At 45.1% G+C, this 25,259-nt stretch overlaps 2 protein-coding genes across 4 annotated transcripts; one reads left to right on the plus strand and one right to left on the minus strand.

Annotated features, from left to right (window-relative positions):
- Window positions 1-1,802: 1,802 nt before the first annotated feature.
- SUMO2 (small ubiquitin like modifier 2) lies at window positions 1,803-8,751 on the minus strand. The gene is made up of 4 exons (XM_005526751.2): window positions 8,571-8,751; window positions 7,082-7,213; window positions 3,979-4,050; window positions 1,803-2,494 (listed from the first exon to the last, which is right to left on the minus strand). The coding sequence occupies exons 1-4, from the start codon at window positions 8,589-8,591 to the stop codon at window positions 2,432-2,434; spliced, it is 288 nt and encodes a 95-aa protein (XP_005526808.1). The 5' UTR covers window positions 8,592-8,751; the 3' UTR covers window positions 1,803-2,431.
- Window positions 8,752-14,483: 5,732 nt separating this feature from the next.
- Window positions 14,484-25,256, plus strand: NUP85 (nucleoporin 85). Of its 3 annotated transcripts, XM_014255775.2 has the most exons (19): window positions 14,484-14,564; window positions 14,656-14,749; window positions 14,855-15,017; window positions 15,382-15,452; window positions 15,784-15,827; window positions 16,436-16,505; window positions 17,364-17,485; window positions 17,802-17,936; window positions 18,232-18,354; window positions 18,667-18,798; window positions 19,169-19,275; window positions 19,550-19,633; window positions 19,803-19,868; window positions 20,343-20,494; window positions 20,586-20,703; window positions 22,028-22,128; window positions 23,684-23,835; window positions 24,415-24,501; window positions 25,075-25,256. In XM_014255775.2, the coding sequence occupies exons 1-19, from the start codon at window positions 14,532-14,534 to the stop codon at window positions 25,174-25,176; spliced, it is 1,956 nt and encodes a 651-aa protein (XP_014111250.2). In that variant the 5' UTR covers window positions 14,484-14,531; the 3' UTR covers window positions 25,177-25,256. The 3 variants fall into 3 exon arrangements, with proteins under 3 accessions (XP_014111250.2, XP_087921458.1, XP_087921459.1); XM_088065332.1 differs by having other exon boundaries at window positions 14,656-15,017; XM_088065333.1 differs by lacking the exons at window positions 14,484-14,564; window positions 14,656-14,749; window positions 14,855-15,017 and adding an exon at window positions 15,199-15,279.
- Window positions 25,257-25,259: the final 3 nt, after the last annotated feature.

Consider the following 25,259-nt stretch of genomic DNA (forward strand, 5'->3'; position numbering starts at 1 on the left):
CACCTAACATAACACCATTTAGCATTGTTAGAGAAATCATTTCAGGAACATGAATAAGCCCAGGTAACAGCAAAAGGATGTGAAATATGGAGGAATGTAGGTGAATACTGCATGTAAGTTCATGACAGATGAAGTAACACTCAACTAATTCAGGAAATTAAGACTGTTTTTAAAAGCTCTTCAGTACCTGTCACTTGACTTCTGTTGCCTCGGGAAATAAAAAGTACAAAGCAAGATACAACAGGGAGCTTTGAGCTTCACAATCTTAAAGCTGAACTGAAAAAAAACAACCCCTGTATTTAAGGAGACCTCACCCTTTCTTCAGAAACTAAAGCAAGTCCAAACACTTTTTTTGGCTAAACAAGATAAAGACACCTTTCTCCTGGGAAAAGTCTTTACATGACATCAAGTTGAAAGAATTTTATACACTGATATCAGAAGTTTAGCCAGCTTAAAACCAGAGATTCTAAAGCCAAAGAGCAATGTATTCCACATGGAACCTAGGAAAGATGTTGAAATCTATTCCCCCACCACCCTCTTTTTTTCTTCAAAGTAGATTTTTGTAGGCCTTTTAGAGTTTGCATGTGTAAACATTTGTTCACAAGAAGGAATTTCAATCCTGCAAAACACCACAGAAGTCTATAAGATACATCCCAGAATGAGAAGTAATCTGCTTAGCAGTAGCATTTTCTTGAATTAAAACAGAGGCACACAGTATATTACATTCTTCAGCTACAGAGTCAAAAGCAACTGCAAGAACAGATGTTAATTTTCCCTGTATATCCATTAGATGGAACTAATGTAGAATCAAATGTGTTATTCCTGACAGAACACAAATAGATCACAACTCATCAGCTAAATGCACACACTCATCATTCTGCTACAAAACTTTCAGCTCAAACAGTCACAGGCCCCACATACCCCCCCCCCCCCATAATCACTCCTTGAATTAACTGTTACAAAAACTACTACCAGAGAGTGGCCTCTTCTAAGACATGTATACCTAGAAGAGCATTAACTTACTGCAAACACTGTAAAATATTGGAACATTCCAAGGTCACCAGAGAATGCTGTGGGTTTGACCGGTATATAATCTTCCATGAACATCCAAGGATTTCACTCCAACCTCTAAACTTCCCCAAAAAGCTCCCCAAGAACTCAAGAACTGTGGAAAAGACTTAGGAAAAACACCACCATCACTACATCTCCCTTCAGTACTTCCAGCCTTTTTCCCTCTTCCAAGCAGAACCAGAGAGTTGGGTAAAGCAGAGCTTGGAATCTCCACCACCATAGCTACATACACCCAAAAACAGAACTCCATTTTTTATTTTTGCTTTACATTTCCAAGCAGCTCCCATTTGATACCATGGTAAACTGAACGGTTAATGAAATTATTTGCTCTCTTTAACGTACATCAATAAGCACTCAAATACAGAGTCATAAATAAACTACTGTAACAACAATATTGATGCTTCTATTAAAGACTGACAAGAGCTCAACCCAAAGGTATTACCAAGTAGTTCAGTATTTTGCAGTTTGCCTAATCAAACAGTTTTGGCTTAGCAGAACATTCACAAAGAAAGGAAATCAAAATAAGAGAAAACTGACTTCAATTTCCAGTTCAACTGCTGACTGATAAGTCTCAAGGAAGCCTTTCCTTTTCCAACAGTCTTCTGCCTAGACAAGGAGGAGTATGCTTACTTACCACAGAGAAAGCTGAGATTTGAGAGGCATAAAGTGCTGCAGAGAAAGAAATACAGATGCTGAGTACTGTTACTCCACAGAAAAAGAAAGAAAACTGGTTATTTTAAACAAGAAGTTTATTTAAACAACAAGACGTTTTACTTGAAGGGAAAACTATCTAGGATTTTTTTTTTTCCTTTTTTTTTTTAAAGAGTAATTTACCCCTACTTAGACAGAGATTGCTCTACATGTAACAGCTACGTACAAAAAAGTTATAAAATTGCCCTTGGTTTTACAATGATAAAAGAAAAACATTGAAATTATCCAATCAAACAAGGTACGCAAGGTTTTTGTTTTTGAACAGTGAGAGCAAAATAACTTACTGGAATATAAAGATAACTCGGCTTATTCTGTGATTCTGTAAAAGTAGAAGGAGCATGCCACTAACGGAGAGAGGGGCATTTTCACAGAACCAGTTTGTTTTCCCATCCCATCTCCATTAAATGTTGATCAAAACATACCATTGGCCATTTAGTTAAAAAAAAATATGCATTATGTCTGTGCACATCACCAGATACTTTATGTACAACAAAAGGAATAAGAAAAAAAATCAGAGAGAAGAGAGAAAACTATACTGCAGTAGTCAGGATGTGGCTGAACCAAGTCTCATTTTTCTAATTGTGAAGTGTTGCCTGTGGGAGCACAGTTCTGGAGAGGAAAGTAGCAGGTTCTTTTCTGTGTGTTTGTTTTAATAAACTCCTCCTGTTTGCTGCTGGAACACATCAATTGTATCTTCATCCTCCATTTCCAACTACAGAAGAAAAAGAAAAAAGGGCTTTCAATTCTTCTCACATTTCTACAGCAGCCTGGGTCATTCTAACAGTTCCTGACTTTATGTTTACTTTTTATGCAATTTAACCAGAGAAGCCCCACTCCCCTCCACCACCACCCTTTTGTACTTTAACAAAAGTCACTAACTCAAAAGCAAAAAAACTTCATAGAAAAAAAAAGCCAATTGATAACTGCTGACCTAGAATGAATTCTTGTACTAACTTCAAGTGTGTGTGACACCTAAGAAACAGATTTATTGTATTTGATTTCTGTTGCCTGCTTTGCCATTGCATCTTTATTCTCTTATTTACTCCCTCAGTTCACCTTAGAATATTGCCACAATTCCAGTTGGCTGCTGCTGCTCAAATGGCTACAGCACTGGGGAAGCTGACTGGAATTAAGGCCTCTCCACAACCAGGCAGTAAAACCAAGGATCAGCAAGGACAAAAAAATTAAAAACACTCTGCATGTAACAATACTTCATTAAAATAATTATCTTTTTTTTTTTTTTACCCTAATTTTTACAGTTGATATTTCTGGGATGTTAATGGCACCTACTGACAAAATCTGTACCAAAACTGAAGGAGTTGCTGTAACTAATTCAAGCTGTATTTCTAAACAGACACAGTTGCTGCTCTGGAAATCAAACTGGTCTATGCCATTTACGACAGCTACAAACAGACTGATTCTGAGCTTCAGCAAAACATGGATGGAAAGAAAAATGATCCTGTTGCCTCAATTATCAGCAGTGGAAATTAAAAACTTGCATAGATTGGGGCCACAAAAGGCACAATCTTCGAAGCAACAGCTTGGAAAATTCAGAACTAAAAACTAATGTCTGTTATTTCATTACAAGTGGTTCTGAACAGCAGATAAAACTATCACTTGGTCAGGCTGATTAAACACAGCTCCATGGAGCAGGACAAAAAAATGCTCCACAGCCACAGGGATCCATTCTGTTCTTGGAATGGCCTTCATTCAAACACAGGCAACCCAAATTTCACCATATTAATTCAATTCTGCTGAAACAGCTTCAGATTACAAACAGTAAATTACTTTTGTATTACAAATGCAAGCTTGCAAACAGGATCCCTCTGATAACATCCTGGCAAGCTTTTATATAAAAAGTAAAGCTATCGTTTCAAGAAAAACTCAATTCTTAACTTACCATCCTTATATCAGAGCCATGAATCAATAAAGCAAAAGTTTTACAGGACTCACCATCTGTACACTGTACTTAATTTTTCTGTTTTATTATTAGAGTGATACAGATTTATTATTCAAAACACTCAAGTCCTGGATTCCATTTCTAATTATCCTAAACTAGTTTCAGAAAAATAATGTTAAAAAAAATCCAGTTCTATCAGTAATATACATATTTACATAAGTATTTGATAGTAAACAGAAGCATCAACTCCTGCAGCAAATTTCAAGTAATTCTTTAGCCTTGCCTGTGCTGTTTACCTGTGCAGGTGTGTCTGTTTCATTAATTGGCTGCCCATCGAACCGGAATCTGATTTGCCTCATTGACAACCCCTGGACAAAGAGAAGCAATACAAAGGGAAATGAATCTGCTGTAAAAGTACTCAGTAGTTTATTCTTGAACTTGTCACTGAATTGCAGCACCATCATTAAAAGCCACCATAGATTCTGTCTTTCCCTCATGCCCTGACTTTTAGGCATTTCACTCCAAATCCCTGCAATCTGTTTCGTATTAAACACTGCATTGTGTCCAGCAACTCATGAGAAGCAACAGTGCCCCCACTGACTGAGTTAAAATAAAGACATTTCTGCTACACCCCAAAGGCCAGCAGGTTTATTGTGCTTTTGAGTAATTCACTTACAAACTAGGTGCAACACTAGGTAACCAATGTCCAACAGTGACACTCAACACTCCTTTTCGATCTTCTCCAAAAACAAATGTATTCTATAACATTTCTTCCAGAAATGAAACAACAAAATTAGTCTGCAGCAGCAAAGAGCAAGAAAAGAGAAACAAAGGAATAATTTTTTGACCCCCAATTCCTATTATAATGAGATCAATGTATCAGAAGTTTTTCCATGCAGATGGAAAAAGTAAAGGAATTTTCTACTTCCAGAAATTAGCCAGTTATTTTGGATAAGCATTTCTACACAACACTCATTTTGCTGACCTCTTTCATCCCTAGAACAGTATCTCTCATTCTCACCTGAACCAACAGACTGAAAAATGTAACTTAGGAGTAACAAACAACCTCTCCTACTGATAATATCAGCTCCAAAGTCACCAGTGAGTTTTCCAAGGTATTTTACAGCACCCTGCATTCTGCAAAAGGAGCTCAGTGATTTGGGAATACAAACTTCCTTTACCGTTCTATTCCCTTCTCTCCAGAGTATCTAAATATCCAAGAGCCCAATCTGGTTTTGAAGCCAATCCAATGGATTGCAGGCTCGTGCTTTGGCATCTCTGAGTTAGAAGAGAAGCCTTCATTCAGCCTGGCAAGAGCAGATGTCACACACAACAGAAGACAATGCAGTAATTATTTCTAAGGAGTAGATTTGTCAGGAAAAATATTTTAATAAATGTGAGTAAACTTTTTTTATTAACTTTATGGTTTGCAGCAAAATGCTTTCTCCAGCACGATGAAGACACTGCAGTGTTCACTCAGGACATCATCTGGTCTAAGGAAAGTGTGTGGCTCAGTCTCATGGCAGCAACACATTTCTGCACAGCAACATTTGGTTTGAGCCCTCTTCTCTGACAATGTGTTTCTTAAAACATGTATTTCCTATTCCTAAGAGTGTTGTTTTTTTCCAGGTTCATGACAACTTTATGAGCTAAATAAATGTTAGCTGAAAATATACTGAGAAACTGTCCTTTGGTGAGCTTAGTGTCCACAAAACATGAAGTATGGTCCATGAATGATTTTTTCACCACTTAAAATAATCACAAACAGTCCTGACCTTCTCAACAGATCACTCAAGTTTAGTTACTTCTATTTTAGATCTACTACACACAACACATAATTATCTTCCTTTATAGATGCTAAGTTCTCTACCACCTATCCAAAATTAAATCTAAAGTCCACAATTTATAGATTTAAGTTGGGATATAGCTAGTTAGGTAAATAAATACATGAATAAAATCAAACTTTTAGATACACGCAGAACAAATGGTTTTAAGCAAAGTTCCAGAGGTAAGCACCTAAAGACAAATCCACATCAACAAAAATATTTGGATACTTACTAGCTTGAAACTGAGATCAGAAAAAATGTGTCCCATTCTCAATACTTACTGATTTTTTTTCCTCCAATTGATACCTGGGTTTTGTTGTTTTTGTTGGGTTTTTTGCTGGCTTTGGTTTTGTTTTTCTTTAAGCAGAGTGAACACTTTGGCAATCTAAGACAATTTGGAATCTTACTTCTGCTTTGTTTCAAACTAACATAGAATGAATGATATTTTTAATATTTTTATATGCCAGGACTTTATAGACCAATAACCAATCCTCAAATTCCCTGAGAGATAGCTGTAATTGCACTCTATGACTGGAAAAAGCAACACAGTGTTTTAAAAAATAAAACAAGAGTTTGTAGGACTGAGGTAGGAAAAACAAACTCACAGCTTCAAACATTCACTTCTACCCAGAACACTCACCTAAGAACATATTCACATGTTCAGCAAGAGCTAATTTTTCCTGTCTTTATCCTTATTCTGTTGTGGCACAGGGTAAATCAAAGAGGTTTTACCACTCTCTAAGTGAATCACAGGGGGTTTTTCCTGGTGATGAAAGAGCTGCACCAATCTCTTATAGTGACTTAATTGTATGCAGTAGTATCCTTGAATATTTACATTTAAAAAAAATTAAAAATATACAAATCCTGAACACTTTTGTAGAGCTAGAACTTTTTAAAGGCAGACAGTTAGTAAAAAATATCAAGGATAACAGAGACAAAATTTCCCTAGTCAGGAGCTTCAGAAGGAAGAGCTCCATAGCTCTACTCAAACAGGTGTTTTTAAAACTTGCAATGTGCCTGCAGTCTCACAGACTGGCTGCAGCTGCCACCACATCAGCAAATACATGGGGTGTGTTTGTCTCTTAGAAGATTCTTTTGTAAACCAGGCCACAAGAGAAAAAACAAAGCTCATAATTAAATGTACAAGCTCCTTCTCAAGGTATCTTCTCATCTCAGTACAATTAAGCTAATAAATCAGAAGTCAATGACCAGTCCAAGAAGTTACTCAGAGCTATAAAAATCCCTGATTATCACTTAACTCACTCTCCCCCAAGTTCATCCCAAACCCACCCTTTCCACAGTAACATTTAGGAGCAGTAGAGTAGCAGTTACCTCCCAGAAGCCTCCACCTATAAATGCAGACTTCACAGATGACAACAGATCTTTATTTCACCCATTTCCTGTCACAACCCTCTCAGTTCACCCTGTAACAGACCCCAAGGACAATCCACTTCCCACAGCACAATTAGTTTCTGTTCATTTTGCCTATTTGTTTAAGTTTTAAGACTTTAACTGTCTTCCTCTATCCCTTTGGATAGCAGGTCTCTCCCAGACAACCCTCCTAAGATCATACCTGTCGTTCACAATAGGCTTTCATTAGTTTACTAAGTGGTGTGTGCCTCTTAATCTTAAACTGCACCACAGACCCATCTTGCCCTGCAACCTTCAGATTAATGTGGTCATTGTTTTCAGTCTTCACTCCTTCCTGTGGAGGAAATAAAAGAAAAAAAAATAACCAACACTTTTTAAAAAAGTTATGAAGCAAGAAGTTAACATTTTACCGAAGTGCAACAGGTTATTAAAAAGGAGGAAATAAAGATATTAAAGCTGTTTACTGACTTGAAATCTTGAATTAGGGAATAAAGGTCAGCACTTTTCAGTTGAAAATTTAAAGGAAATAAGCCACAATACAAAAAAAAAATAAAATCTAGTATTAGCTGTCATTCTGCAGACTGGAAATTTAACAATGAAGAATTACCAGGCCAGGCGTTGAAAACAGATTGAAAAAAAAAAAAAGGTTATTTCTATCAAAAGCACAATATGCAACATCAGTGCTCCCACTGAATTAAGTTACTTATGTTAAAACTATGATCTGCTATAGATGATTTGTGTTTTAACTGTGATCCCAACCAGCAGCAAGGCTCTTTCTGTTTTCATCTCAAACTTTTTCCTACCGTTTGACGTCCATATTAAAAAAAACTTTCCAGACACTTTAAAGGGCTATATTTGAGACGGTGATAAAACCTGAAGCGGCCCAAGTCTTCTCCTTCAGAAAACCTTTAAAAAAACTCCACATCAAGCAGCCCAACCCTCTCAAGAGAGAAAAACTGCAGAGGATCAACTTCCAGCTAGGTTCCTCGTGTTCTGGCCGGGCCTCAGGGCAGAGGGACGGGGATCGGGGCTATCCCGCTCCGGGGGTGCCCGGCACCCCCATTCCAGCTTTGTTTTCCCTCCTTTCTGGGAGCTGGGTCTCGCCATGTGTCAGCCCGCGCGCGGCCCCGCGCCCTCCGCCACTTCGAACTCGGTTTAAAAATCGTGTGGGAGAGAAAAAAAAAAAAAAAAAAAAAAAAAAAAAAAAAAAAAAAAAAGGAAGGAGGGGTGAGGAAGGAGGGAAAAAAAAAAGAAAAAAAAAAAGAAAAAAAGCCAACCCCCCGGCGGTGGCCTCTGTTAATTCCTGCCGTGCGGAGCGGAGCTGAGCCCCCGCGGCCCCCCTGGCCCGAGCGGGGCTAGAAGCGGCACAAAGGGGCCGGAGCCGTGCGGGGACCGGGAAGGAAGCGGCTGCCGAGGCGGCCGGCGGGGATGCTGCGGCCGCGGAGGAGGAGGAGGAAAGCAGCAAAAACCGCCTCCAGACCTGCCTCTCTCCCCGCGGAGGGCGGGAAGGCAGCCCGCGTTCGCTCCCCCTCTCCCCGGGGATCCCCCGCCCGCCCCGGGAGCCGCGGCCTCGGCCCCCCCCCACCCGCGCAGGAAAATGGCGCGCAAAGGCGGCGCGGGGGCTGCGGGCCGGAGCCGCCGCCTGAGGGGCCGAGCGCGGCGGCGGGAGCTGCGGAGCGCGCCGGCCTCACCTTGGGCTTCTCGTCGGCCATGGCGAGTCGGCGATGCGGGGGCGGCTCGGAGCGCGCACAAAGGGGGGGGCAGAGCCGGCCGAGCGCGGCGGAGAGAGGGAGAGAGAGGGACACAGAGAGAGGGGAAGGCGGGGGGGGCCGGGAGCGCGCACGCACAGCCGCGGGGCCGCGCCCTGCCCCGTGCGGGCGCGCCCCCCCCGCGCTCCCCCCCCCCCCCCGGGCGCGTTCCCGCCGCCCATTGGGCCCCGGCGCGCGGGGAGGGGGCGGAGCCAGGGCCGGGCGGGGGGGGGTGAGGCGGGAGGGAGGGGGGGCGGAGGGAGCGCGCGCGCGCCCCGCGGCCGTTACATAACGCGGCGGCGGCGGGAGGGGGGGGGCGCGCGCGCCCGCGGCCGCGCTGCGTGCGCGCGCTTCCACCCCGCCCCGCGCGGCGGGCATTGTCCTTCGCAAAATGGCCGCTGGGCCGCCTTCAGCGTCCCGCACGGCGTCTCACACCGCGCCCTTCCCGGACACACCCTCCCCTAGCCCTCCTCAGCATCCTTGGCCCCCTCAAATCTCAAAGCCGCCGGGCCGCCCGCCACAGCCCCCTCAGTGCCCCCTCAGTGCCCCCTCAGTGCCCCCTCAGTGCCTCACACGGCGTTCTTCGCACACACACCTTCCCCTGACTACCCCCAGCCCGACCGAAAGGGCAGCCAAGGGACGTGGTGGAGTCCCTGTCCCTGGGTGTGTTTAAGGGAAGAGTGGACGTGGCACTCAGTGCCATGGTCTAGTTGACAAGGTGATGTTGGGGCATAGGTTGAGGCCTTTTCTGACCTCATTGATCCTGTGGTTCTGTGATCTCCCCTCGTCTCTGCCTTATCAAATCTCTCGCTCCTGTTTGTGCCCCTCGCTGTGTTGTGGAGGACACTGATGGTGTGGCTGCCTCCCCAAAACCTTGAGCTGTCCATGTGAAGGGGAGTTGTCCTGGTTGAGAAGCCATGTCTGAGGGAACTGAGCGCCTGCAGCACCACAAAAATTACACTACATAAATTACACTACATAAATCAATTACATGATTTCTTAAAATTCGTTCCAATGGAAGGGAGGAGGAAATTCTCCAGAGATTTCACAGGTTCACACAAAACAGTTCCTGGGCCTTTTTTCATCAGCATTGCACTTGCCACCATCATCTGCCAAATGCTTCTCTACATCACGTAGATGGAAAAGAAACACCACAAAATGATCCCTGTCAATCCTCCAGAGATGGATTTTCCAGGTGGGCATCACTCTGCACTGGCACTGCTCTGTGTGGGAACGCTCTGGGTTGTGATACAAAGGTGGCCATGTGGTCACACACCCCTGCTCCTGGCAGGACAAAACTTTCTGCACCATTTCAGAGATGTTCCTTGTCCAGAATAAACTGCTCACATAGTGAGATATTGACTGAAGAGAAACTTCACTTTTGGGCAGAGCTGCAGACTTGCTTTTCACTGTCAGTTCTGGTCCCTCTCCGCTGCCTTTGTCATGTTACTTCACGTTCCAGCTCCCTCCTTCTGAGCACAGATTGGATTTTTACTGCAATTTTCTGGAAATTGCAGAAGAGTAACACACCAGTGTTCCTCTTCAGAGGAAGCTGAAGCCAAAGCTTGGTATCCAAGTCCCCAGTTGAGAAAATAGCACAGCCATAGCCCAACCTGAGGTAGGAGGATGGCCCAGGCAGCCATCTGAGCTTCCACAAAACATGAGCAGTGAAGCCTTTTACCATCCTTTGTAGTCTGAAATTTAGCCTCGAATTTCATAGAACCTTTTAGTTTTAATATTTTACCTCTCCTGAAGGGTCTTAATGAGTCAGTTCTGAAAAAATTCCAGGCACTGAAGTGTTCAGTTTGACCCAAGAAGGCAACAGATGCTGTTTCAAATTGTGACTACAACTCAGATCCTTCTTTGAGCTCTGCTTTCCACTTATACTTGTGTCAATTTACTTGATTTATCATCAAAAGATCAATCAGTTGATCCTGCCTGTTTTCTCTGTGTTTAATTACTCATGCTATTATTTTTCTGTTTCTTTAAGGTACTGGGAGGTGAGGAGAACCATGGCTGAGGAAGACCACATGCTTCTACCCAAAATCCCCCTTCATGTGTGATTCCTCAGGCTCCTATGATATCCTTCTTTCATCTGAGCTCTGAAAAGCAATGGGCAACTTGGTTTGGACCTTCTCAAGTCCATCATCACCACTAAGAAGTAGAACTACTAGTGACAACAAGGAAACAAAGCACCTTAATCCCCACCCTCCTATCTCATCCATAGCTTTTTTAAGCAAAACTCCAAACCCATGGGGTACTTCACAGAACAAAAAGATGAGTTCTGATTCCCAGTGGACCTTAAATTCTATTTTTAGAGATGATGCAACGTCACAGAGAAGTGTGAGGAAGGTCTTGATGATCCTGTTGTATTTTGTTCTTGCCACTTCTTCCCCCTCCGTCCTTGAAGATCCCTTTGCTGCAGGCCCAGGAGGAGTTTTTGCGGAGGTGGAATGAAACTGGCCAAGGCCAGAGCGTGGCATGAAAGAACTGAAGGCAGGAATCGTGTCAAGTGAGACACACATTAAGGCAGCATCACAACTAGAACAAATGTGCTAAAAAAGACAGGAAAATACTGTAGAATTTATGAGAACATATGGGACTTAGACATTCTCAGAAAGGCTGAAAACGGCACCAGCACTCGTCTCACCACCAATCACACAGATCCCAAATCACAGAACAGGTTTCTACAAACCTCATCTCTGTTCTTTTTACATAGCAACAGAGGAAACTATGAGAAGCTGGAGCTGACAATAATCAGTGCTAAAACCTGCAAAGGAACTGGCCAGACGGCAGCACTGGGAGCAAGCAGCAGGGGGAGAAGCCCACTGAGAACTACAAAGGCCCCTCTCCTGCAGGGTCCGAGCTGCAGCAGAGGGGAGCAAAGCAAAGCTTTTTGTCCCTCTGAGCTCCTCCTCTTTAATGCACCAAGCTGAAGGGAAGTGAATGGGGAAGCGTCACAGTGAGAATTCCTGAGAAATTCCATCTCTGGGAAAAAAAAATTCCATGTGTTGTTTCTTAAAATATTTCCATGCTTTTTTTCATTCTTGTACAGGTTTATAAGAAATAAATCTAGATTTTGCAGAGATCTTTGGCCTAATTCTCCACCCTCTGATGAAGAGGGCAGGGAACAGAATCATTCCATATATATGCTCTTCACACTGTGATTTTAAAACATTAAGTTTTTTGACACCAAAGCAGCTACAGGTGGGTGTGTACTCCTGCACATCAGCAAATGTTAGCCTACAAAGCCAACTCCAGCCCCTTTAGAACTGACTGTTATTTTGCACTGAGTCCAAAGCAAGAACTGAAAGCAAACAGTAATTTGGAGGTGTAAACAAGTGTGTCTGGTTACTGGATCAGATCCTGCAGGTCTGAGTGCTTTACTCAGGCTTTGCTCTTCATTAATTCTTTCTTAGCCCTGGGAATAGAAAATACCTTTTGCCTACAGCCCTGCCTGTGCTGTGCCTTCCCTGTTCATGATGCTGATCATTCTGTCTGTTCCCCAAATAGCTTCCAAATCTCCTAGTTCACAACGTAGTAACTCCTATCCTCATCAGACCTTTTTTTTTTTCCCTCTTGACTGTAAATCACACCATTTCTCTTTGCTTTCCTTTCTGGACCCACAGCCTTTCTGAACAGTGAAGTTCTGCACTGAATGGAAATTCCCAGTTCTGCTCAATGATACGGACTGGAGATGTTCAGAAGCCTCGAGAGGTGAGCAGGAAGGTTTCCCTTCTAAATATGAGCAGAGCTTCAGCCAGTGTTTAAGAGGACTAAAAAATGTCAAGATTTCATACTAAAACTCACCTTTCCCAAGATGATTTCCCCAGGAATCATCCATTTAGGAACAACAGATGCTGCGGATATGAAAAACCACTGACACTTTAGGGAGTGAGCAAAGTGGACAGTGTGTGCCAAGAGACAGCAGGAGAAGATCAAAGAGTTCCAGCTTTCAGTGTCTCTTTACACAGATGGACCTGGGAGCAGCAGAGGACACTGTCCCACTCCTAGATCCACCTCCTACATGGTGGATCCCTACACAGTGTTACATGGATATTCTAAATATATTCTGCCACTCACAAGAAAGTGCTGCAGTTATAAAAGCAGCACCTTAGCCTTGAGGAACAGTGGCAGGAAGCCTCATACTCCTGATTTTCAGATATCCAGTTTTGATTTGCATCTAGAGCCTTTTAGTGATGTGTGGAATGGTATTTTGGATCTAGGAATGCCCACTAACATCCTCAGAAGTCTGCAGCACAGAGCAGCACCATTGTGTAAGACAGTAGGTGAATTTGGCTTTGTACAGCAGAGATTCAAATACAAGCACATCCTCAAATAACAAAACACAGACCCTTACCCATGATAAACGATGAGGGGTTTAAAACTGATGAGTCTTCAGTCTCTCAAGCAGCTTTCTGAGTATTTGATTTGTTCTACCTGCAAAAATTCGTTCTTTCTGACCTGAACAGACACCACTTCCTTTTCTCAGCATGACTAGTTACATGACATGCTCTTCCCAGAGATAACTGCTGGCTTTATTTTTATTGGAAATGATGGATGCAGCAGCTGATAAGTAAAAAAGGGCAATTTAGCCAGGGAGTGTTACTGCATTTGTCATATGAGGACAGCAAATGATTTATGGTATCTTGAAAAGTTAAGTTCTAGTGAATGTCCTGGGAAGGCACCAGCCTAAGAGGGACTGGTTCCAGCTGTGAGACCAAAGCAGCATTGCTAATACTTGTCTTAAAAAGTGTATTGCTGAAGAACTTGGTTATTGGTTAGCACAGGCAAAAAGTGAGGAGTACGCAGAAGTGGGAAGGAGAGCAGAACGGAAGGAGAGGAACAGGATGCCATTAGTTTTATCACACCAGGTTATGGAGTTGAATGCCATAGTAGGTGAGCTCCTAGTGTTAACAGAAAGGTGATGAGCCTCCAACAGCCTCAAAAGGCACCTCAGCCCAGTGTCCAGGGAATATCAACCTCCTCCTGAACCGTGAGTGAGTGAGTGAGTGAGTGAGTGAGTGAGAGTGAGGCACAGTGGCAGATCTTCCTGCTGCAATCCTGCTTCATTACTAGTCGTTCCCCAACCTGCAGGCAACTCACTCTAGTTAGAGCACATAATTTGATTTGTCAGCTTTATCAATGCCCAAGAGCTACAGAGAGCGTCATCTTCAACATCCCAGAGGCTTCTCTACCTGCATCTGTTTGACATGCATAAATAGGACACTATGCTGTGTTGTTACACAGCCATCAGTCAATGAAGTGAGCATGAAAACAACACAGTGCGAGTGACTGTGCACAGATCAGACAGGGTCTCCCTCACTGGAGATATTCCAGAACTGTCTGGACACAATCCAGAGCCATGTGCTCTGGGATGAGCCTGCTGGAGCAGGGAGTTTGGACCCGAGTTTGTGGTCCTTCCAACCTGACCCATTTGGTGAATCTGTGAATCCTGACTGACCAACTACATCACTGCACTACACACCCAGGGCCAGCAATGCTCCCATCCAGCACTGAATCTGTCCTGGCAAGAAAATGAAGCAGATTGTGATGGGGTGCCGGCCATCCGTCCGTCCGTCCGCACCCCCACAGCCTGCACGGACCGCCGCCCGCCCCAGCCCTCAGAGGCGGCGGCTCGGGCGGGGGCGGAGCGGGGCCCGTCCCGCCCCGGCGGGGCCTCGGGAACGGGCGGCGCTTCCGGGGCGAGCGCTGGTGCCTGCCCCAAAGCGGCGGAGGTTCGCGGTCCCTCCCCGTCCCTTCCCGTCCCCGGGCGGTGGCTCCGCCGGGGCAGCAGCGGCCAGGCCGGGCGCGGAGCTCGGGGCGCGCAGGCGGCGGCGCGGGCAGCCCGGAGGGGCCTCCGGAGCCGCGGCGGGCGGGAGCGGGAGCAGCGCGGCCGCCGCCATGGACGAGCTGGACACGGAGCCGCCGCTCGTGGTGCGGGATGGGCGGGCGGGGCAAGGCCGGGGGGTGCGGGGCCATGGGCAGAACGGCTGGGGCGCCGCTGACACACACCGATCCCCCACAGGTGGTGCCGGGCGCGGACCCGTCGGCCCGGCAGCTCTGCTTCGCCTGGGGCCCCGCGGAGGTGCTGGTGTGCGAGACCCTCTTCGGCCGCGCAGGTGGGTCCCGCTCCCAATGCCTGTCCCTCTCTCCATGCCCGTCCCGGTTCTGGGGTGAGGGCAGGGCGGGCGCTGCTGCCCGGGCGCTGACGGGCTCTCTTGCAGGTACCGGGGATGGAGTGCCGAGCTCCTCCCGAGTCTTCGTGGTCCGCAGGGATCAGGACATTTACATCCAGACCCTGCGGAAACTCTTCAACGAGTCGCACGGGATTTTCATGGGGCTGCAGCGGAGCGAGGAGGAGCTGGCGGGGAAGTCGCGGAAGGCGCAGTGAGTAGATGGGCAGGGTGGGTGTGGGTGGGAGGCACCCGCTGCCCCTTCTCCCGCCCAGGGCCAACGCCAAGGGCCGAGAAACGCCTCCGGTGAGGCAAGTGCCGCTGGCCAGGCTGCTTTTACCAGCTCTGGAATCAGCAGAGGGCAGATAAAATGACCGTGTGGGGGGGCTTTTACAAATCAAGGCTCAGATCCTTCCAATAACCGTTACCTGGTAGAGTATGGCACGGTCTCAGTGATTCCAGCTGGATCCACCCAGGTACTGGGAGTTGCTGCTGCAGAGAAACTTGCAAGGCTTTAGGGGACATAACACTGAAACTCCAACAGCTCCCTCCAACCAAAGTCTTTTTGTATTTGGCAGATTGGTTCAAGTGAGTAAAAACTACCGGTCAGTGATAAGAGCCTGCATGGAGGACATGCACCAGGCAGCTAGTAAGTTTGTTTGTTCTCTTACTGCAGGAAAAGGAAACACCAGTTGCAATTATTAAAGTAGGATTGTAATGATAACTTATTGCAACTACTGTACAATAGCATGTGTAGGTTTAAGTAAGTACCAAGACTCTATTTCCATGCTGGAGATTTCCAAGTTGGTTTGTAAATCTGGTCAGGGACTGTTTTTTTCCCACCGTATTATAACTGATTTTCTGGGGACTTGAAGTCTTTTTGCATCTCATGTGGCAGATATATGGAAAGCTATCAAAGCTCAGAAGGGACTGTCAAAGGTAAGTATGTTGCTCTTTGACTTTACTTGTTTTTCCCTCAGTTTCGACCCGGGACCCTGCCCTGCAAGGCCAGTACAGCACTCAGGTAATCCGCAGTCCTGTCAGGTTGAATGTGGATTACTGGCAAATTCACCAGGCCATCACTGAGACATGAAGCACTTCAGATTTAACTCTGCCTTATATATGGGATTCGGTTCATGACCAAAGCTGACAAGAAAAATTTCAGACTTGCTGTGTAGTGTTTCACCTCAAACTCTCAGATTCCAATCAGCTGCATCTGAGCCTTGTAGCAGCCTCTGGGTGTTCATGGTGAGCTGTCAGATCTGTGGGAGTGTGCTGGGAAGAGCAGAGTGCTCAGACCAGTTTTATCTTATCAGCTGCAGTGATGTTGATTCATTGGCTGTTCTTTCTTCCTTTGATGTTTGTATTGAGTCTTAAAAGTGCAGAAGGGCTGAAAATAAGACCAGTTAAGTTGCTCACTGGTGACAGATTATTGCTGCATTTCAATACATGGTGTCAGTGTTTTCTGACACAAAAAAAGTGTAAAATTGTCACCTGTGTCTTTTAATTTTTATCTCTGAAATGGCAGTATGATATTTCTCTGTTAAAACTGCTGTGGACAGCAGATGCCTTTGTGTGGTTAAGAAACTGGAATAATGACTAGCTCTGAAACTTGGCCCTGCTTTCCTTCAGGTTTCCATTCTCTCTGCAATGGAGCTGATCTGGAACCTGTGTGAGATACTGTTTGTTGAAGCAGCTACAGGTGAGCCATGAACTTTCCTGGTGTAAAGACTAAAGGGTTTCTTCTTTGCATATTTATTTAAGCACATTCACTGTGTCATAGTTTAATGTTTTAGAGATATGCAGAGTGTCAATAAGCCTTTTAATACCCCTTCTGCCTCAGTTAATTGCCTTCTTTATATTGAATTATGTCAAGCTATTAAATTTGCTTTTTGCTTTTTTCTCTTACTCCGATTTAAATTGTTTCTTTGTCAGAAAGGTTATGAAGAGGAGGGATACCAAAAGTTGTTGCCAATCTATTTTATTTATAAGCTTAAACATGTTTTTAAGCATCAAATGTGTCAATGCTAGTTGACATTTACACAGCTCTGATAAACTCTTTTAGGTTGAAGTCAGTCTGTTTACATTGGCATTTTAAAGTAGGAAATAATTGTTGAAGGAAATCATATTATGCAAACAAATGTGCTACTTTTACACAGTCCCAGAATTCAGGAGAGATTCACAAATTATAGATTACTTAATCTAAATTAATCACTTAGTACCAAATTTCTTCCTCATATTCAGTTAGTAATAATGAAATGATGCTAAAATAAAGAGAAATATTCTGTTTGTCTCTTGGCAATGCAAGATTTATGATCTGGATCACTAATTTTTTATTTCTTCAAGTTTGGGTTTTCTACTGGACCGTGTTGCCACAGGAAAACCTGTCAGAGGCTGGTTGCTCCCAGGGCCTCTCTGCATAAGGAACTCTGTATTTTGGGGGTGGCAGGTAGAAATCCAGTCAGCAAATCTCATCTGGTGATGTCAAACTGTTATGAAATGTGTGAGAGCAGTCTGGGGACAGAAATGGGAACTGACAGGGGGAAATCTGTCTGCACAGCTGGGGCCCTCCTGCTGCGCCTCCTGGACTGGGTGCGGCTCCACGTGTGTGACGTGGACAGCATGGTCAGGGAAGTTCTGAGCAGTGAGAGTCCATCCAAACACAAGCTTTTCTGGAATGTGGTGAGTATCACCACCTGGAAGATTCTTAAACAAAAGGAATTAATGTCTTTGCTTTCCTTCCTCTTCCCTGCTGGACATGACACCTCATTGCTGTCTGCCTGTGTAGGCTTTAGGATGAAGCCATTCCCATCCTCATCCTTAATGACCCATAGAAGTCAAGCCGTACACTGTTACTTGAATTAGCGGTGTCTACAGTTTAAACATTTTACTCCACTTCCCTTGCCTGAATTACAGGTTCAGATACCCCTCTGATCCCTTTCCTGAGTGTTCCATAATCTTGCCCAGCGTGGAGCTCATGGACAGGGGGTTTTTGCAGGTGGATGTCTTTGTGCTCCAAGGCCGGATGGACGAAGCGCGGCATCTGCTCTCCAAGGAAGCCAGTGCCAATCCCACATCCATGAACATGTACAAAATCTTGGATGACTTGATGAAGAAGATGCCTGTGCCCAGTGTATGTACAAAAGTGTGTTTTTTCATGCAGTTTGTTGGGAAAAGCCACCCGGTTGTGTCCCCTGTAACATCTCAGTCTTACTCCTTTACAATAACAATATTTGTATTCTTGAATTGCCCAAAAACCCAACAATTCAGATAAAAGTCTGTTAGGTGACAAATCAATGTAGAAAGATGACAGGCTGCCTCATGATTAGCCTTTTATCAGGAGTGACTGTGAGTCTGGCCCAAGAGCCTGGTGTGATTTGACTTGGTGTTTCCTTTATTCCCTGTATTTCTTTATTCCCTCTCTTCAGCTTGGCAACACCCAGACACTGACAGAGCTGGAGCTGAAGTGGCAGCACTGGCACGAAGAATGTCAGCGGTATCTACAGGATGGAACTTTTGCTTCCAATCCCCACATGGAGTCCATCTGCAAGGTGTGTTTTTGCTGGGAACAAAGGAAACTTTGGACTGAATATTGAATCCATCCTTGTGGCTTTCAGGAGCTCAGTGTAGCCATAAGTAACTTTAATATGTCTCCTGTCCTCTGTTGATGATTTGCCAGCCTCGGCAGATGGGTTTCTCTCCCTGACCAAGGCTCTAAGGCTGATTTGGAAACTGGGCTGTGAGAAAGATCTTTGTAATGTAATTTTGAATAAATCCGCACCTTTGCAGCCTCTGGAGAGCTGGAGTGCAGCTGTGTCCATCACTGAGTCTGCAGCATTCCTCCTGTGTTTTTGTCCCATTAGATCCTGCTGGGAGACGAGGATGCCATTTTGGAGAAGAAGGAGCTCATGACCACATGGTATCACTTCCTGGTCACCCGGCTCCTGTATTCCCACCCAACAGTGAAGCCCGTGGAGCTGCGGTTCTATGCACAGGTAGGAAATACAATTATTCAAATATTCTCCACTGTTTCAAGCGTGCAAGGGTAGCTACACTTAAAGAAAAACTTAGGGAAAAGTCTCACAGCAACTATGTGCCTGTAAGATGTTGTCTGCAGTTTGTAAAAGGACTGGGAGAATGATAAAGTTGACAGGTAGTTATTGAAAACCCACTTTTCAGTGTCATAACATTGCCAGTCTTGTTCTTGCAAATTGTTTTCCCAGTTCCCTTATGCTAAAATGAGGAAAATTCCATTTTGTTAATGTGCTCAACCTTGATGACCTGTTATTTCCCATAAAATAACTGTTACATCCAAACAAATGTCTTGCTTCTGCATTTATCATGTGTTGTCATCTCATTCCACAGTCTAGTATGGACCTGTTCCTGGGTGGAGAGAACAGCCCTGAGCCACTAGACATGATTTTAATGGCAGCCTTTGAATTTGAGATGCATCAAGTGATCAAGGAATGCAGGTTGAGTTTTAAGGTTTTTGATTCTCTAGTTCTACAGTATTGTTTCTGTGTATTTGGGTGGGAGGTATGGGTACACAACCCTAGTCATCCTTGCAAAGAATTTAACAAAAATACGTGAAGCTGGCAGCGATTAAAAGTGTTCCATTAGGTCTGGGACATTGCAGCCAGTCCTTGGACTGGAACAGAGCTGGGTATTGGTAAGAAATGCCTGTGGAAAATCTGATGCAGTCCCTGGCAGTGTTCAGCTTATTTTTTTCTTTTGCTTCAAACACAGCATTGTCCTGAGTAACTGGTGGTTTGTGGCTCATCTGACTGACCTGCTGGATCACTGCAAACTCCTGCAGTCTCACAATCTGTAGTAAGTATTTATTTGCATTATTTGAATAAAGCTGATTACGATAGCCCAGAGGAAAAAAACCCACCAAGACATGCTGCAGAAGTTGGCAGTACTTGTGAAATAGAATCATCAGATTTTTCAAGTGAGATGCAAATAATAATATCTGGATATTCTCTCTCTTTCTCCCCAGTTTTGGTTCAAATATGCGTGAATTCCTCCTGCTGGAGTATGCATCAGGACTCTTCTCTCATCACAGGTACCAGCTTTTGTTTTATTGCTCATAGGACAGACTTGGATTGAGGCAGTCAAAATAAATAACTGCATGTTCATGAAGTAAAAGGGCAAAACTTAGAGCAGCCACTGTTAGAATTTGAGCAGAGGTGTCCCTAAGGGATTGTACAAGATTAGCACATTCCCCTTCCTGAATGGAGATAAAAGCTCTGTTAGAGCCCCTCACCTCATGACCTGGGCACAGCCACTCCTGCCATTTTGCAGAATGCCTTGCATTGAAGCTCTTATGAGCTGCACATATTTCAAAAACTGTGGTATTCCAAAGTTATATTACAGGGAACTGGCAGGGATAGAAAGGAAAAGCCATTTCAGGACTGAATACAAAGTTAATCAGAGCTAACAATTATTAATGCAGGCTAGGATTCTCCTTGGGGCTTTACTGTTGTGCTCATTAAAGATTTCTAGGGTTGGAATGGTGGTGATTTCTCCCCTCTTTCAGCCTGTGGCAGCTGGGGGTGGATTATTTCGACCACTGCCCGGAGTTCGGCCGGGTGTACCTGGAGCTGCACATCGAGCGCATCCCGCTCAGCACGGAGCAGAAGGCCCTCAAGGTGCTGAGGATCTGTGAGCAGAGGCAGATGCACGAACAAGGTGGTGCATTTTCAGTCTCACTGTTTTGCAGTGGTCCAGCTGAACCTACTGACACCAATTCTTCCCTTCCTTTGCTGTGTCTCTCCCCCAGTGCGCAGCATCTGTAAGATCATGGCCATGAAGGCTCTGCGGAACAACCGCCTGGGCTCTGCCCTGTCCTGGAGCATCCGAGCCAAGGACGCGGCGTTTGCCACCCTCATCTCGGACCGGTGAGGCTGGGCCAGAAGCTCCCAGGCTGGGGGGGGACAGGGAAGGTGGCTGCTGTGTCAAGAGCCAGGAAAGCTCCCACTACTGCAGGTGGGGCCAGGCACCTTCTTCTGGATCAGAAAACAACACCCTTGGGTGCTCTCCCCTGCAGTACGCCCAGCTGTGCCTTATCTATGTTGTTTTCCTTCCTGACATCTAGAGACAAAACAGATTTGCTTTATCTGAGAGTCCAACCCCCTTAGACCTTCCTTGAAAAAACATTTATTTTAACAACTTCTGTCCTCTGTCCTTCACTTGCTGCGACAGAGCTGTCTGATGGGCTGGACAGTGACCCAGGGGGCTGATTTGGGTGGAGGATAATCCCTACCTGTGGTTTATTCAGCAGATTATTTATAATCAAGTTCACCTCACAACCTCCAAACAAGTCAGTGGGAGTCACTTAAGCCACCATTCCTGCTGAAACTCTCACTGCTTCTATTAAAAATTTGCATCAAGGAGTGGGTTTATCATGTCCCTGGCTTTGTATGAGCCTCTCAAAATTCTTGACCTTTTCTGCAGTGGGAGGATTGTTATCAAAAGGAGGACAAGGGTTGGCTTTTGCCTCAGCAAAAACTCTGGCATCTCTTTATGCTTTGTAATCTTTAACAATCCATGTTGTGTGGGTTTTGCTAAGTGCAAATAGGCAGAGACCAGTCATTGCATAGTTAAGAATATTATTTTGAAATTACACTTTGGGTAAGGGGGCAGGCAACACTCTGTCTTCAACACTGGGAAAAGGAGTGGTAAGAGATTGCTAGTCTGAGGTTTGGGGGCTTTTTTTGTTTGTTGTTTGAAGGAGTGGGAATCATTACATTTCCTTCAACAGAAGGATGGAAAAAAAATCACAGGAAGCAGCTCTGCAGAAAGCAGCATAATGGAGGCTGTGACATAACAGATGAAAAGCTTTAAGCATTGTTTTTCTTCCTGCTGCTTATCAACGTTTTTACACAGCAGAAAAACAGAGCTTCTGTTATGATCTGGGAGTGTTACTTATGCATCCACCAGCCTCAGTTTCCTGCCTGCCTTCCTTCACTTACTCCTTTTAAAAAATAGATCTCAACTACCACAGAATGCAGAAGAATCAATGAAGTGTCTGTTAAATGTATATTACTAGTTCTTTGGCCACTTCCAGGGAATGTTTGACAGCTTCTGAAACCCTTGGGGAGGTTGAGTAAGATGGAACTGAGATGTACAGTCAAGTTTTCTGGGAAGAGATTAGGAGGTACAGAATGGATGTGGATGATGTCTTCCCCTCTAAACTTTCCTTGTGTTCCGCCTTCTCCCCAGATTCCTTAAGGACTATTGTGAAAGGGGGTGTTTCTCTGACCTGGACCTCATTGACAATCTGGGCCCGTCCATGCTGCTCAGTGACCGCCTCACATTCCTTGGTGAGAGCTGCCTACAGTGTCCATAGTGGTCTTTTATGGAGAACTCCATGGAATTACTTGGATTTATGCTTTCTCCCATCTGGCTACCTGGTTTAGTGATAAGGGGAGAGCAAATGGTGAATGTGGTTTGGGATGCAGCTTGTGCCAGGGGTGGCCTTTACCACTGCCCTCACACCAGGTTCCTGCTCTGTTCTGAGCAGGACAGACCCAAATCCTGATACTCTGAACTTCTTCCTTCTTTTTCCAGACTGTATCACTGCCTTGAGAGGCTCTGAAATACTAGCAAATGCTACCTTAGGGGGTTCATTGAAAGAGTAATCCACTGTTTTAAGTTATATTGACCTTGTTATAATTTCACCAAGTTCTCCAAAGTCTCCAGTGTGTGTGGTTCAGTGTGCCTGTCAAGCTCACTGAAACAAGAACCTTCCCTGCCCTCTAACTGAGCACTTGTGCCAAGAGACAATGAGGGCCTCCAGTTCATTTCCTTCAGGTACCACAGCTTCCTTCTCCTGCCTGGCACAATGCAGGCTGTGGTAACCTGCCCCTGCAGCTGCTCTGTGGCCTTTGATTAATGGACCAAAACAGGAAATCCATTTCTCTGATGCTGTGAGTCAGGAATCTCAATTTCAGGGGCCAGAATCTGATAGAAATTTGGAATAGCTGTCAGCATTGGACTGACACACCTCTACCTGATGCCACCCTTACAGGGAGGGTGAGCATGAGTTTTATCTATTTCCACTTGGTCCAGCTTGCAAAATTAGGAACTAAATTTCCTTTGTTAAAACTTATCCTGAATTACATCTAGAAACTAAACATGATTTACAAATTGGTAATCCTTCAGCTTTGCCCAGCATTATCTGGTAACTGTCAGCCCCAGAGGTGCCATTTCCCTTTCTGTTCTTTCTAAATAATCCTGAAAGGCCTGAAAATATATCTGCCTGGTTTTTTTTCCTTCGAGGTTTTAGAACATCAGATGTACCTTTGGCTAGACAACTTCCCCATGTCTCTGCCTTTAGCTCAAGCATTAGTCAAGGTGAATCTGAATAGGAATCATTAACTTCCAGTACTGTTTAGTGGATACAGAATGAACCTCACTTCCATCTTAGCCACTTCTCTCATGCTGGATATTGATCCCACTAATTCTTAGCAAATGCAGAACTTTCCCTAAAAAAGGATTCCAGTTTCCATTTAAACAGCCAAGGAAGATGATGCAGCCTTTCAGACCTGATACTGTGTAACTGCAAAAAGGAGATTCTCTCTGCACTCTAAGCCACTGGGGAATTGTGCCCCTGCAGACACCAGCATGAGGCAGCAGCAGCCCCTGACCAGGCTGATGCAAACCCTGAAGCTCACCCAGAAAGGCAACAGGGTTTGGCTGCCCTTTCAGGGAGGCTCTGATGTCACCTTCCTTCATGCACCAGATTCCCAGTCCCCCAGACTGGGCTGCTTTGGGCTTGTTTGGTTGGGGGTGATTCTGCTATGGGCTTTGTGGGAACAGAGGGATCTCCCAAGGCCCAGCAGCCCCTGATGCCTCGTTCCCCCCTGTCCATGGCAGGGAAGTACCGGGAGTTCCACCGGCTGTACGGGGAGAAGCGGTTCCCGGAGGCGGCACGGCTGCTGCTGACGCTGATGACGGCTCACATCGCCCCCTGCTCCTTCTGGATGACGCTGCTCACGGACGCGCTCCCGCTGCTGGAGCAGAAGGAGGTGAGGTCCTGCTCACACCAACACAGCCCCCCAGGAGGCCTTTTTTCCTGACAAGGGAAAGTGGTGAACTCCACCCACTTCCTGCTCCTGTCAGAACCCATCCATGGCAGTTCCAAGTGTCCCACTAGTGGGAACACACAGAGACCAAGGAAGGGATAAATTGACTCTTACCTCAGTTCTCTGCTGTTACAACAGCAGCAGAATTCATCTGCACTGGTACTTTCAGCACACACTGCATCCAGCTCCTTTGGGTACTTGGCTTGAAGATTGTTCCAGTGCTTCCTTCTTCTAAGCACAGTTTTTCCTTTAAGATCCATCAAGAAAAGGACAATTCATCAATTACAGACCCAGAGCAGCCACTCTGACTTGATAGCTGACCCTGCTTGGTACAGGAGGTGGCACTAGAGACCTCCCAAAGTCACATCCAGCCTGAATTGTCCTTGGATCCTGTGATTTCAGGGGTCAGAATGAATCTGTGGGAGTGTAAAAGCATTCTCTTCCTTTCAATTGCATTATCTTCTTAGCTTGTGTGATGTCTTTAGACTTGATCTTTTTCAGTAAATACTTTGATTTCCACAGGTCATATTTTCAGCAGAGCAGACTTATGAGTTGATGCGATGCCTAGAAGACCTGACAGCAGGGAATCCAGATAAGCAGAAATTCCAGGTAGGTAGCCCCAGTTCTGAGCACAACTGGATGAATTCAGGAGGGCTGTGGGAAGGGTCAGGGAGGGAAACTCCTCATTAATGTTCCTAGCGAGAGCATCAGAGAGGGACAGCCCAAGTCCCAGAGACTGGGTACAGTGGGTTCAAGGTAGTCAAATGAAGCATCAACAAGAGACTGAAGTAGTCACAAACTCAGTGCAGGAGTGCTTCTACTTCTCATGTTCTGACGGTTTGCACTGGACCATGATGCTTTTCCAAGATAAATAGTTGCACGTTATATGGGCAATGAAAAGTTGAGATGTTGCCATCCAGCAGCCCTGGCTCTGAGCATTCCAGGAACCATTTGCTGCACATGAAAAGCCCTGCAGCATCCACGGAATGAAAAGGCTTGGCAGTACTGTCTTGGGTTGAGCTATTAAGTAGGAAATTTAGCTTTTGCTCTTCTCAGGACGTCCCTGTAAGAGGTAAATACCTCTCACTGACCTGCATCTTTACTTTCCAAACTGCAAGACAGACCCTGGCACCAGCTCATCGCTGTGTGCAGTTCCCTAACCCAGGCTCTGCTCCCTTCCAGGATGATGATGTTGAGACAACCAAAGTGGAAATGCTGAGACTTGCTCTTGCACGGAACCTCGCACGAGTCATTGTCAAAGAAGGCACTGTGGAAGGGTCTTGAAGACTGCACGGTGTTCCTCTTCCTCTGGGGCTTGCTGTACATAAACTGACTTTTTCTAAGAATAAATGTCTTGTTTTGCAGAT

The sequence above is a fragment of the Pseudopodoces humilis genome, chromosome 21, assembly GCF_049639895.1.
Source record: "Pseudopodoces humilis isolate 2021_Gansu_Grassland_sample_001 chromosome 21, ASM4963989v1, whole genome shotgun sequence".
NCBI classification, from domain to species: Eukaryota; Metazoa; Chordata; class Aves; order Passeriformes; family Paridae; genus Pseudopodoces; species Pseudopodoces humilis.

Bases quoted from the DNA above. Each gene is read 5' to 3' on its own strand.
- SUMO2 (XM_005526751.2), bottom strand. From the start codon at position 8,591: ATGGCCGACGAGAAGCCCAAG. The intron at 4,051-7,081 runs GTATGATCTTAG...CTCTTTGTCCAG, and splicing joins AAGCCTATTGTGAACGACAG to GGGTTGTCAATGAGGCAAAT. The intron at 2,495-3,978 runs GTAAACAGCACA...TTTCTTCTGTAG, and splicing joins AAACAGACACACCTGCACAG to TTGGAAATGGAGGATGAAGA.
- NUP85 (XM_088065332.1), top strand. From the start codon at position 14,532: ATGGACGAGCTGGACACGGAGCCGCCGCTCGTG. The intron at 14,565-14,655 runs GTGCGGGATGGG...GATCCCCCACAG, and splicing joins ACACGGAGCCGCCGCTCGTG to GTGGTGCCGGGCGCGGACCC. The intron at 17,486-17,801 runs GTGAGTATCACC...GGGTTTTTGCAG, and splicing joins ACAAGCTTTTCTGGAATGTG to GTGGATGTCTTTGTGCTCCA.